The 14646-nt window shown below is 48.1% G+C and overlaps 1 protein-coding gene across 2 annotated transcripts in view; it reads left to right on the plus strand.

Moving 5' to 3' along the window:
• Positions 1-14646, plus strand: part of LOC119441591 (polypeptide N-acetylgalactosaminyltransferase 11-like) — an 82852-nt gene that overhangs the window by 37741 nt on the left and 30465 nt on the right. For both annotated transcript variants that reach the window (XM_037706200.2, XM_049661441.1), the window contains 2 exons: positions 3967-4084; positions 10282-10434. In XM_037706200.2, the coding sequence (XP_037562128.1) occupies positions 3967-4084; positions 10282-10434 (271 nt within the window). The remainder of the gene's footprint in view (positions 1-3966; positions 4085-10281; positions 10435-14646) is intronic.

The raw sequence follows: 14646 nt of genomic DNA on the forward strand, positions 1-14646 counted from the left end.
AACTTTTTAAATATTGGCTTCACCAAGGCAGTGCCACTACGAAAGTTGTAGATCACATTTAAAAATGGCCGACTGAAGTGTTTGCAACTAAGCACCATTAATGGAGCTTCTTGTAATTGCCTTTAAAGAAAGCACGCGAAATACAAATACAACCACGTGATAACGCCACTATTTCAGCGCTCCCAGACGCTCGATCAAGAAACCAAATCCGCATATCTGTACAGTGGTTCCGGGACGGGCTTGGCGTTTCAGGTGGCCACAAGGTACGGGCCAGCAACTCTCGCTAGTAAGATATGATCGCGAATGAACAGAAGAACATGGCATTTCCCTTCCCGATTAAACAGTTGTGCAGTCAACATTTACTCAAGCCCGAGCTTCTTTTCTCTTTTTCTTGCCTTGTGTGTTAGGGCTTCATTCCACAAGTGGAGCAAATGATGTGTTTATGCCACGTCACGTCGAAGCGCGACACACCTTCATCACCGCTGCTCGCTCTGTGAGCTCGATCGCGACAGGGTACACCTTGCAGGGCACGCGAGTGAATCTCGAAAAAAGGCATGCAAACAATGTCCTTTACTGATGGGTCATCTGGGGCCGCTGAAATAGTGGCACTACACGTGGTTGTGTTTGTATTTTGCGGGCTTTCTTTAAAGGCAATTACAGGAAGCTCCATCAATGGTACTTAGTTGCAAACACTTCAGTCGGCCATTTTTAAATGTGATCTACAACTTTCGTATGGGCACTTTCTTGGTAAAGCCAGTATTTAAAAAGTTAGGTAATTAGTTTATGCTAATTAATTGACTTTGCACTTTGCAAAGCAAAAGAAATACGTCAGACTAGGACACGCGATCCTCAACACTAATGAGTTGGTTTGAGCCTCCTAGCACGCTCCGTCATTTTAAATGCGAATGCATTTCTTAGTCGGGGCATGTCAGGCGTCTGTCGGTGTCCGCGCGCTGGCAGGTGTTATCTCTTCGCTCTCACTCCCTCTCCCATAGCAACAGCTGCAGGTGCGCGCGCTTATCCTCGCCCCTAGCAATCGGAGCAGGTGGTGCGGGCGGAGTAGCGGAGAGTGAGTGGAGAGGAGGAGTGCGCTCTGGCGTGTGAGGGCGCTCGCATCGCGGGAACTCGGCGGAGCTCCCGCATGTGTGGAGAGAGTGTAGGAGAGGGTAGGTGCAGTGCTTCGCCGCTCCTTCTCTTGCCGTTCGCTCTCTCTCCTCCCTGCGCCCCACTCTCCCGTTCCCTCGCTCGCACGTATATATAAATGGAGTGAAGCGCGCGCCTCACTCTCGACCGTTCGCTGGCTGGGCGCCTCTCAAGGCGATGGCAGAAGTCGGTGAAGGCGAATGTCTGACGGCAACGGTACCCCTAGCAAGAAGTGTAATACAATCCAACCGAAGCATTACACCTCTCGCTGGAGGTGACGTCACTGCAGTAGCTTCAACGTCATCATCAACCAGAGGAGAAGAAGAGGAAGACAAGTTCTCAAAGACCCTTTGACTGTACACTTTAGCGACCACAAGGCTGTGATTATGGCCGTCAGGTACAATGACAACGCAAACAGGTGCTGATGAATGTGTAAATAAATGGTTACAGTACAAATCCTCGTCTCGTCATTAATTTATGCCATTAAAATTACTACGCCGTGTACTCTCGGCGCAAGAAATGCCTTCGCATTTCCTCACGATTCCCTTCGGGGAGGTGGGGGCAATTTTTGAAGCATTGGCTACTTTTAGCTGGGACACCCTGTATATATCAGATATAACAATGTACAGCCCATGCACCACAACTTTTGTATGTGTTCTATGGTAAACTAAACTGCTTACTACAATGCTCCCATGCCACGTTAGTGTTTATAACAATTAAACCCGGCTACAGGGTGTGTGTATGCAGAGAAAAAGGAGAAAGAATGCAAAATCCAGGAGAAAAAAAAAAATGCGAGCCGTGTGTCACACCCACCTTCGTGCCACATACCCTGCACTGCTGTGCACGCCTTTGTCGCTCCCTTCCTCCTTCTCACCAACATCAGAGGGGTGGAAAGGAGACCGGAGAGGGGCGACTGCGGCGTGTGCAGCACAGATGTGGGAGTGGTGGAAGTGGCAGGCACCTTTTTCTTTTCCTAGATTTCGCGTTCTTTTTCCCCAGTAGCCAGGTGTAATTGTTATAGCCAATAATGCTGCATGGGAACATTGTAGTAAGTGGTTTATTCTACCAGGGAACACACACCAAGGTTCAGGGTGGGACAGCTGCTCACTGTTACGTCCAGGTTCATTGGTATGAGTGCATAGAGTTTCATATTACTATAACTAGAGGGCAATGTGGCGCTGCGATCGTTCAACTATCATGGGAATGATGGGAAGTACAGGCTACGGATTGGTATTCTGTTGACTGGCGAACTAGTCTACAGGTATTTTTTTGTCAGTTTTGGTTTCCCTAGTTTTGCTCCAAGCGCAGTTGCTACAATCCGCAGTGGGGCAGTGCGGCGCAATACTCTCGAGCTCTCTGTATTTGTTTGGTCGCTCGAAGTAGCGATAGGGTTCTTTATTCTATGGCGATAGCGTGCTGAGCTAGCGGCTGGAACGATGCTTGTGTCGCGGCGTGTTGACGAAGCCCTGATGAGAAAGCGACGGCATCGTAAAAGGTATTCATTGAAATGGTTGTTTCAGGACATTTGAGAACACAAACTTACTTGTGGTAGGAAAGGTTGCTGCTTCCTGGCTGTAGTCTGCTGTCGCAAAACGGGTAAGCGCAAAGCCACGATATAACAGTTGCTGGCGGGCACTTCAGAAGAAGCGGTACGTCAACATAAAATATAGTGAAGCATGCTCGTAAGAGGCCACAAGCGTCCAAGATAGCACTGCAGCAGATGTGTTTAAAAGTACTTGAAGACGTTCATCAATCGTGACAGCCGATGCAGCCTTTCGAAAGAGCGAGAGAGTTCGCAAGTGCGTCTGCGCAGACGCAAGTGCGTCTGTGAGAAAAGTTCACTTTCCCTGCGTTCGCAGCGAGCAGGCGTCGTAGCACACGACACTTGTAACATTTCTCTCAAAGGCGCAACACTTTTCTCATAATACAAAATTTTTATTCCCACAAATATTTGATGAGTATTTTTTATATAAGCACATGCACAGTTGTTATTGCTGTTGTGAAAGTAAATAAATAATTATTCAGTGGCGCTAAATCAGGCAGAACGATGCATACCCTGGTGGTAAACCATGCTTCAATCTCAAAGTCATACAAACTTTATTCAATGTATTATGCATAATATAAAACACAACATCAATAAAATTAATTTTTGCAAGAAAATGTTTTAATACAGCTTCGTTTACTGCGCCGCATGCAAACGCCACCAGTTTCAAGACAGAAGTCAATCCGAAGCCTGTACTTCCCATCATTCCCATGTAGGTTGAGGCGACGTTCAGGAGAACCCCCATAGACACTAGCGCCACTTTTCCCTCTAGGTTTTTTATTTAGAAACTCTATGTATGAGTGGGTTCGACTGCTTCTTCCTGTCTAAGTAAAATGTTTGCATGTTTGACCGCTCTGCTTTTTACGTGCAACCTGATTATAACAATTATTGGTTAAAGCAATGGGATTTTCTCGGCATCTGATGATTGTTACAAGTGGGTTTGACTGTAGCATCTAGTATCACCTGCATGGTACTGCGCACAATGCTGTTATCAGGAACGTGTCACTGAGCACTAGAGGAGGCCTTACCATGTGTTAAGGAAGTGTGGTCTTGAGAACTGGAAATCGTGGAGGGATGAAAGCTTATTTGAACTGATAACATGAAGAGAAAGACGATAGTGCACAACCAATTAGCCTACGAATACTTGCCGCATGCGAAGCATAGCTTGCATTGAGCGTGGCTGCTCTGAAGCATAGCTTGCATTGAGCGTGGCTGCTCTGAGCTTGTGTGTATAGCGGTGCTCGTATGCATCTGTCGCTCACCTGCTGTGCCGGGTGCAGTTCACCGACCATGGCAGGTGGCCTGTTTGCCATGGACCGGCGGTACTTCCACGAGCTGGGCGAGTACGATGACGGCATGGACATCTGGGGTGGAGAGAACTTGGAGATCTCCTTCCGGGTGAGCAGTCCCCCAAAAAATGCAATTGCGATGTGATACAGCTGACAGGGCTATGAGCTTGTTCTTAAAGTTGTTTTCAGCAGAAGATAGGCGCAGGAAGATTCCTGAGCAGTCCGAGACGGATGTCAGCTCTTGCACCAGCACATCAATTTGCTAGAAAGATCACACATCAGTGCTCAAGCCAAACCAATGTTCATGAAAACATTATTTTCCGTCATTCAGAGAGCCTTCTTTTTTCTCACATTTCCTTTTTTGAAGCTCTCATTAAGTCCTTTTTCCTATTAAATGTCGTTTGAACAAGCCCTACAGGCGCTGTGAGATTGTAAGATTGTCCTATTGAGGCATACTTTGCAATACCACACAATGTCACAGCTTGACAAGTCGCCAGTCATTAGATTTGCAGGGCGATTCATGGTCCTCGTGAAAAGAAACCTCGAGACCAACATTGACCACATAGTTTGCGTCAACACAGAGCACGTTGTAACACGAGTGGATACTTGTTGTTTGCCGGAAGTGCCTGAGTGCAGTGATAAATGTTACTTTTTTTATAGAAACAAATTAACCAACATTCCAGCTATTATGAATAACATTTGTTCACAATAAAGTAAAAAAAATTATCAATGACGCAACCTGGGTAGGTAGTCGGATCGCTCGCCCAACTGACGTGCGCTCGCTACGTAGTAGATGGTGACGGGGCGGCTGAGAACTCAGGGAAGTGGCACCACTGTGATTGGTAGCGATGCACATTTTTAAAACAGTATAAAAAATTACACGCTTTACACAAAGCGCTTAAATGTGGCACTTAATGATCAGAAGGAGATACCTTAACGGCTCAATGGGCTTGTACAAAATCGTCGAAATCGTTTCACGGTCCCTTTAAGATAGAGACATGCACTGTGACTGTTATCTTTCATAACATTTGTTTGTGGGCTGCCATTCTCAGAATTCTGAGGAATAATTTAGTCAAGAACTTAAGACCTGGTATGAGCAAATTTGGTGATTTAATAGTGTAGCAATGTAAGCGTTGTACACGGCATGGATAAGCACATAGCATACACATGCGGAGCCCCACGGTGACGGCGAAGTTTGCTTGAAGTGCCTGTATAATTGCTATCACAATAAAATAAACCGCTGGTTGTACAGAAGTGAAATAGTTGTAAACTACTTCTAAGCACCTCATTCGTTCGTACCACACAAAAAATTCCAGAGCTTTCTTTTGTGAGGAAAGTAATCAGAAATAATTTTGCCTTGAGGGTCAATGGGAGATGCGTTCCACTTTTTAAAAGACCGTTTAGTGTCAGTGGGACAAATAGGTCCCACTTTTTTAAAGTAAAGGGCTTGATGTAGAGAAAGGGAATTTTTTTGTAAACCATTTCTGAGCACCTCATTTACTCATACCAGGCAAGAACTTTCAAGAGTGTTGTAAAAAATTGACGCCGTCCTTGAAAGGTTAACTAGAGTCGAATTAACGGAAGTCTACTGTATCCGATGAAACCCTATTTCAGGATTGAAATACAGTTAAACCTTGATATAACGAACTTCAGTATAACGGTATAACGAAATTTTGGATATAACAAAGTACAGTAGGACCTCGTTGATATGGTCCCATTACATATGATTTCCCGGCACCAATGTTTGCGATCAAGAACACAGAAAATGGCCCAATGCAGTTACGCTTCTTTTTTACCGGCTGTGAATGCCAGAGACGCCTCCGAGGACATTAAGGAAGTAACGGTGACAAGCACAACACAAAAACAAATTTTCATGAAAGACAGAAATGACATTTACAAGCACTCAAAGCATTGGGCATATGAGAACAATAGACAAGCATTTCTAGAAAGCGTTTATACTGCTACAGCGCACTCACAGTCATGAAATGGGGGCTGATGTGGTGAAGTGCCAAGAGACACTTCAATAATGCTGACGAAATGGCATTGAAAATATCGAAGCACGTGCACCGCGGCGCTTGCATCCTCCACAACAAGGACGACACTTCACTGCACGTGCACTCGTGGCGTGGAAAAAGAAGAATAATAATGAATAAGCAAGCGCCACAAAAGAGCACGTAGCAAATCAGCGAAGAATGCGTGCATCCAGCTGACTGCCGAGGAAAAGACCACGTTGCAGAGGCAGATGAAGCTGAGAAACGGAGCAAGGAAGACGCGTTGGCCTGGGTTGGACGTCTCGTTCCGGAGGCCAACAGCTGTCGGAGGGACCCGGTTGAGCGCCAATGTACAAGTGGGCCTCTAAACGACACCGACGTCTATACACAGTCGACAAACATGAGCCTTAGAGTCTAGAGAGCTCGCCTGCCGTCTCCTCTTGTGCAAATCATTGAGCGACGCAACCACGTCAGCTTCGTGGAGCACCGAACTGTGAGCGTGCTGTGGCATCACGAACACTTTGTAGAAACACTTATGTATTGTCCTCGTATGCCCAATGCTTTGTGTGCTTGTAGTTTTTATTTCTCTTTTTCAATATACAGTGTAGACCACTTATAACGTAAGTCGCCGGAGCCGCGAATATCCGCACTATAAGCGGTACCGCACTATAACCAAAGCAACAATTTTCAAGGCCCACACACATGCAAAACATGCGCACCGAGCCCCCACGCGTATGCGACAGTTGAGGAATGCGGGTGGAACGTTTGCATTCAATCAAATCTCGTTAATTCGAACCAAATCACGCGGCGGCACCTCCGACTGGCATTGCACCGGCACCGCCATAGATTAAAAGTGTAGGAGAGACCCCTCAATGTCGCGCGCGAACAAAACAAAAAAAGAAAGAAAAAAAATGCGGCGGAAATTTCACTCTCTTTAAATGGCAAGGTCGCCGATTCTGCATTGCACCGGAACATGCATGTACGTGCCGACGTCTCAGCCGTGCGTAGAAAATGGCAGTGAACCTGTTTTTCTACTAACATGTTGACCTTGCACGCTGCGGCTACGGCGCAGAGGGAAGCAGCGGCGCTGTCCCAGGCTGGCCAATGAAACTGCCCATGCCGGCAAACGCCCGCTTCCCGATAACGGCGGAAAATGAAACTTCAGGGAGCTGGCGCGGGGCCGGCTGGAGCGGCGTCGCCTGCACGGCGGCGGGCGCGCACGCTGACAGTCGAAAGTAAGGGAGGGCGAGGAGAGCCACCGAAGCGGCGGAGTTGCCGAGGCGAAATCCGCTTGCCTGCCGCCCTCCTCCCTCACATTCCACGGTCTCCGCTTGTGCCCTTCACCGTGCCGTGCCGGCGCCGCCCGCTCCCTGAAGTTTCGTTTACTGCCGTTATCGTGAAGCGAGCGTTGGCCGGCTTTGGCAGTTTCGTGGCCCTCGCTCGCTATGCGCGCCGTGATATTTCGCGACTCGCACTCAAGATTCTGGTTTCAGCCTCACTGGCTGTTCGTTCGCACCATGTGCCCTTATCCTCCACTTCGTCTCTCTTTCTTCCTCGAGCACTCCTTGGGGCGCCCGTTTGAGGGGAGCGTTTGCCGTCACTGCTGACTTCCATACTCCCAGGCAGCCGCACTCTAACCGGTATTTCGTTTCGAGCAACTGCACTATAAGCGATACGTGTATACATGGAGTGCTATGGGAAAATTTATGGGAGTCTGAAAAGACCGCTGCGTATCCGCTCCTGCACTATAAGCGGTTACGTTATAAGTGGTCTATACTGTATGTGTGTGTGCCATGCTTGTGACCGTTTCTTTCTTGCTGGCGTGGGAGGCTTCTCTGGCACTCAAAATCAGGGCCTGCTCGCTCGACCCAATCATAACATGGGTTTATACGTTCCCGGAGAACACAACCTTTCGGCATCAACATTCAGTACATACCCAAACTGCGATCGTATGATACGGTTTCTGGCTGCTAGATCCTTTGTAAGCACCAAAAGGCAAGAGACATGCACAATCGAGAACAGTAGCGGCCCGCTGCAGCAGCTTACCCGCAGTACTCGCCTGCCCGTGTCACGTGAAAATGCTGGCGCGCTCTCAGTTTCCTATTCCGGTACCAGCAAATCTCCTCCCAGGTTGTTGCATGCCACATTCACGGCTATCGCCGCCAGCTCTATTGCGAAAAGCATGTTCACCTATCTGTTTCACGGAACGTGGGACGTAGTGCCGTTTGAAGCGTACTGCACGCTTTTAGCAGGCGATAACTCAAATGCACTGCTGTTTCATGCTGCAGGCCACGCGAAATGAGCGTCATGTTTCGCTCAGGCGACATCATAGGCATCGTATTCTGGTGTCGCCCACAAGCTTGATTGATTTCATTTCTGTTTCACAAAAAAAAACATTGTGCAATTGAACGACAACAGTTGCTCGGGCGCCACCACCTCTACGCGCATTGGCGTCTTGTGCCGCAATTTGCGCAGGCATGCACGTCAAAAGTTCCCGTCAAAAATTCCCCGCTCTAAAGAGATGCTGAACCCAGGCTGAATTCGAGGAGTGTAAACAGAATCTTGCCAAAACCACTAAAATGACAACGTGCGGCGCGGGCAGCTTGGCCCGACCAGCTCGGCGCGCGTCGGCATCTTGTGCTATGATTGATTCGCGCATCTCCTCGCATTACGTAGGTGTCAACTAAATCAAGTCTGCCAATTTTTTAGTGACTTCAGATCGTACGTTTTCCCGGTCACAATGTTTTTTTCTCACATTTCTTTTCAAAACTCGTGAACGAAGTTCCACTGTACTAACTTTTTATAACTTCTCATGCATAGGACACCATGCACTTTTAACTCCAATATGACGAAAGGAATGTCGAGACAGTAGATGGAAACTTCCATGGATGCAGATGGTCAAATGGTTGAATTACGATTGGCTGCTTGCTCATGCACCTCTCAAATCACACGCTGCGCGATCAAGAGTGTCCACCGAAGCGGAGCAGCGTCATGTTCGGTATAAAGTCCAAGTGCAATAGCCTGTCGGGCCCCGCACGCTGTATGCTTTGGGTGCGAATCAAAGCGTGCAAGAGTGAGCCAAGGATGATTGTGGTTTGGTTAGCGCCATCTTCCCGTGTGAGCAAGTAGAAATGGGGGGGGGAAGTGGAGCGAGCTTGCAGTTAAGCGTACTATGGGGGAAGGGGTATTGGGGAGTGAGGAGCAGGTTGGTGTGTGTCTCCTTTTCTAGCACGGCCAGTGCTGCGCATGACAGTCGTGCACTCTGTTTTAGAGGTAATCTGCCGTGTGTGCAAAGAGTGGCCATACCAAGATGGCGTGGCATCATGCACGCTGTATTCCTGTGTGTTTAGCACGAGGTTGCGCAATCTCAAGTTTCGGATATGCGTTGAAGCAGGATGCAGATGAAGCATTTGCTCCCCACTGCGGGCGACACTATCAGCTGTGGGGGTGGAGTGGACACGAAATAGAGACTGGCTTCGCTTTGTACTGCCGATGTGAAGATATCGTCAACGTGGCGTGAAACAGTATCTTTGATCGCTGACCCTCAAAGTCGAAAAGTTAATTTTTCTTACTAAAATTTCTGCCTGATAATTCAGAAAGTTTAGCGGCCCCTTCCGTGTAAGAAAAATAATGTATGACTGTATTTACTTGCATATAAGGTCAAATTTCAATATAACAAACTTTCGATGTAATTAAGTAGAGTGCCGATCTTTCAGACTTCATTACATTGAAGTTTAACGTTACATGTATGGCTTTGAAAGCTTGAAAAAGCACAAAAGACAGCTGAAGAAATCAGGATGAGCTCTGTTCAAGTGTATTTTGTGTTTTTTCTTCGAAGTCTTGAGTTTGCATGAATTTGATCAGTTTGCCATTTTTTTTTAAAAACAACACAATGAAGCGAGTTGCTACAATACAAGGCTGTGTGCTTGATGTTACATAAAAAAAAAGACAAACGCAAACCAGGAGTAATGGTCGGGTTTTAATTCACTTATTGTCACTGTAAGGGCCTGTAGGCATTACCTTAGAGGGGGGGGGGGGGGGTGCATACAGCGGCGTTGCTCTGGAAGTGTGTTTATTATGGTAAGCAGATAAAAAAAAGCGATAAAGAATGCTACACACATTTCTTGCACCATGCTTTTGAAATATATTCCACGAACACTTTTTTAAGTTCTCACTCTCAGAACTTGTGTCTTCAGATCAAGAGTACAAGTTAATCCAAGGCAAACCCCCTGCATTGTCTTTCGTGTCCCCTATGTAGCCTTGATATGTTCAAATTGAGCCATCACCATCACCTGTGTCCTGCTCCCATGTGCAGATTTGGATGTGTGGAGGGCGGCTGGAGATCCTGCCATGTTCACGAGTGGGGCACGTGTTTCGGCGCAGACGCCCCTACGGATCCCCAAGTGGCGAGGATACGCTTACAAAGAACTCACTTCGCGTGGCACATGTCTGGATGGATGAGTACAAGGTAGGCACACTCCTCCTTTTTGTTGCCCTATGTACCATCACATAGCATGCTTCGTACTCATCATCCAATTGTAAAGGCTCTCTGAAACATAACCTCAGTGTTATGGTCAAAAGCGGTAGCTGTTCCCCGGCTTGGTTCTTGAAATGACTTGGTTTTGTTGCTTTTTGCTACAGTTAAACCATAATACAGTGGAATCTCGATGATACGAATCTCACGGGATCACAAAAAATATTCGTATTAGCCGGAATTCGTATCATCGAAACACAATTAAAACTAGCTAAATTAAAAAATTGGAGGTGAACTCACTCAGGCACACGCAAGTAAAAAGCATTTACAGTATAGACCACTTATAACGTAACCATTTATAGTGCATAACTGGCTACAACGCGGCCTTTTCCGACTCTCGTTTACCCTCCTGTAGAACTCCATGTATACGCTAACCGCTTACAGTGCAGCCGCGTGAGATGCGGTTTCCGCGGGAAAATGTCACGTCAGTAGCGAGCACGCTTCTCAACGAGGTGCGCCCACCAATGGGAGAGGAGATCAACAAGGGCGATACAGAGGAGGAGCATGAGACGTAGAGCATGAGTCCAAGGGTGAAAAAATCGTCGCCGCGCGCCGTATGTGCGAGTGAGCGCGCGCGGGGGACGCGCGCCTTCACAGAGAGCGAACGCACAGAGGAGAGCAAACGCGACCGTCGCGCGAAAGGCCGTGGGGGTATGGGAGGGAGGGAGAGGGGGGTGTGGCTACACTGTGCTGCGGCACCAAATGCGTATCTTGCAACCGGACGCAAGAGTAATTGGCGATGCAATCTCGCACGCGAAAAGAGCAAAGTGGGAAGGCAGCGCGGGAGGGAAGGAGGGAGGGGGGGGGGGGCGGCTTCTACTCTGCCAACAAATGCGTTCTTGTACTTTGCGGCTATGCCGGCTGTGGGTGTTGTCGCGCGCACCGTATCTTGAAAGCGATCTCCACACGGCTCTGACCTTTGTATGCGCTGTGCTTTCGGTCGCTCAGTTTCCGTTAAAGCGATCGACCGCACGAACCTTCGCTCGCTGCGACGGCTGCGCTTCCCCATGCCTGCGTGGGGAAAAGCGCAGAAAGGAAAAGCACAAAAGCAATAAAAGCGCCACCGCTTCAAACTCTTCGCGCCCAGTCGCAGCCTCCGCGCTGTCCGGCGCCGCGTCCGCGCCTCCGCACCAAAAGAGAAAGCGCGTGACTGCGCGCTGTTCTCTTTCGCAGCTGTCGGTGGGGCGGCGTTTATTCGTATCAACCAACGCGGGTTGAAAATCGATTCATAACAACCGTTCTCTAGCACGTTGCAAAGTAATGGGGCTCAGCCCGGACCACAGGAAAATTCGTATCATCCGGAAACTCGTATTAGCCGTGATCGTATCATCGAGATTCCACTGTATAATGAAGTCTTGGCACTTCACTTCCTTATATGGAAATTTTGCCACATTGGTATTTGACCTTCTATGCAAAGTAGTGTTGCCGACGGATACTTTGTTGCATAGAAGGGGCGGTAAAGAATGCCTGAATAATCAGGCAGTTTCAAAAACCGAACTTTAAGAAGAAAAAAAAATTGTTGATCTGGAGAGCCAGCGACCACTTATGGGGGGACGTGGCTTTGAAAATCAACTTCCTGATTTCTTCATGGATTTTGATGAAAATTGGAACAAATGTTTAGAATGTCTCCCTAATACTGCCATAAAAGTTTCAGAGTGATACCTTGAGAACATTTTATTGAGCAGAATTTTTCTCTCTTGAACTTTCTGGAGGGCCTGGGGAGCTTAAAAAACATGATGGAAGGCTCGTTGAGTATTGACTGCATAGCTCAATGCGTGCTGAAGGTCGTGACAGTCTTACTTTTTTTTTTTCGCAACAAAAATTGTTTAGATAGTCATTTTTCAAGTTACCTTCGCACCAAGCTTACTTTCGGGGTGAACGAATAGCCACGCCATAAATTTATAAAATGTCAAGATAAAAATGCGAGACTGTCTCGACCTGCACTGTAGTCCAAGGAACGTGACAAAAAAAACAGAATTAAAATAGGCTAAACGGTAACGAAGAAGTCGGCTCCAGAAATTGAGCAGAAAGGCGAAAAAACAGTTTTGAGAAAACGGCTCTCAAAGTTGCACCTTCTCTTCAGTTCTCTAAAACGCATCAAAGTTGTAATCTTTAATGTGTTTTGTGACGTGGGGCTTCTTGGACATGTGGCCTCTGGTCTGCTGAGCCTTCGTTCTGCCTTTTTCATGTTTGTATGGCATTCTTTACTGCTGCTCTACAAAGAGCATGGTGCCTGGGTTTCAAACCAAGTGAGGTGCAGAACTATGTGGGCATAAATATACAGTAGTTCTAGCGTTGTACCTGCAGACTGACTCATTGATAGCAGTCTCTATTGCAGTCAGTGAGACATTGTTTTCTTTTGGTAGAATCGACCATGTTACTGAATGAAGGCTCTCAGCAGCCTTCTGAATCATCTTCCATTGACAATGGCTATGGAGGTTAGGAGAGCCACTGATACATAGGCAGCAATGCAGCTGCTAGGTGCTTTCCAGGCTGTACTTTTGTATGATGCCTCACTTCTGCATCCAGGTGTCTGTGCCAGCCCAAGTGGCCTAGTGAACAGAGCTCATGATGAGGTTCTCTTTAAAAGAAGGGGTGGTATGATAGGTATTATTACTAGATATCGTTGCATTACGATAACAGAGTCGGCGCGCGATGTGCTAAGTCGCGGGTCCGAGGTGCCGATGTGCGAAATGCCTGGTCGCGAGTCCGCGGAATAGACGCTCGACGAGCTTAGTCGCACAGTCCGAGGTGCCGACGCGCGAAATGCCTAGCCGCGGGTTCGAGGAATAGATGCTCGAGGTGTCGACACTCCATGAGCGATGTGCCGACACGCGAAATGCCTAGCCGCGGGCTCGAGGAGTCGACGCTCGCGATGCCGACGCGCGAAGTGCGTAGCCGCGGGTCCGAGGAGTCGACACTTGTTGAGCGATGTGCCGACGCGCGAAATGCGTAGCCGCGGGCTCAAGGAGTCGACGCTCGATTTGCCTAGTCGCGCAGTCGGAGGCGCCAACGCACGAAATGCATAGGCAAGGATCCGAGAAGTCCGCGCGCGATGTGCTTCATCGCCGAGTCGGAGACGCCTACGCGCGAGAGACTTAGCCGCGTGTCCGAGCATTCCGTGCCCGAAGCTCGGTCGCGAAGTCCGCGTCACCGATGCTCGGAATGCTTAGCCGCGGCTCTGAGACGTCCACAAAAAGCGGGATCGGCCACGCTACTGCGATGTCCACGTAGCGGCCGCTTTAACACTCGTCGAAATTACAGAAACTGTCCGGAGCTCGCGAGGAGACCGCAACAAGCGGAGCAGACGACGCCATCACGGAGCGAGCACCGGACCAATGGCGAACCGCGCTGGAGTCACGTGGCGGGCGCTGCCAATCGGTGGCTCTGGCACGACCTTCAATCATTTGCTTTTTGTGTGCTTGTTTCTGTATGGAGGAGATAGCTGAAGCGGCAGATTTGAAGACGGAGAAATGCGCTTTCCAACGAGACCAAGATGGCGGCGCTCGGCTGCGCAGTTCCGGAGATATCGTGGCTTGAAAAACGCCGTTCTTTCGCGATTTCCGCGCAATTTTTCGGCACCTTGGCTGATACAAGAATTTTTTTAGAGCACTTCTACTTTATTTTCAGTGATGATATTTCGGAATGAGATAGAATAAAAGTTACAGAAACTGAAAATGTGATTTTCAAAAAATCGATTTTTTTGCCATTTTTCGCGATGTGAAAGCCGCGTCCCCCCTTATACAGTTTGACGCCGCGCCAATGAAGTCCTCTTCAATGTGACCGTGCGGCACACTGTTGAGCCGGAAAAAATAATGCAGATCCGACGCACTGTGGTGACTTATTGCTGATTTTGGTCACAGATAAGGCTGCGAACATGTCCGAATAATCAGGCAGTCTGAAAAAAACTTCTTTCGGTGGGAAAATTAATGTTTTTTTACAAGTGCAGCACCACGAAAAACTTCTTTGCAGAATTTTGCTGCATGTTCTGCTCCATTGAAATAATACTTGCTGGAAATTTTGTTAATTTCATGATGGTCGAGGCCACGCGTGCATTTCGCATTCGCTAGTCTTGCAGCCTGATGTGCATCCTCACACAGTTCAGATATGGCACATGCGACCTTGGCTCCGCAACGCTGTCAGTTT

This window comes from Dermacentor silvarum, chromosome 2 (assembly GCF_013339745.2).
Source record: "Dermacentor silvarum isolate Dsil-2018 chromosome 2, BIME_Dsil_1.4, whole genome shotgun sequence".
Lineage (NCBI taxonomy): Eukaryota > Metazoa > Arthropoda > Arachnida > Ixodida > Ixodidae > Dermacentor > Dermacentor silvarum.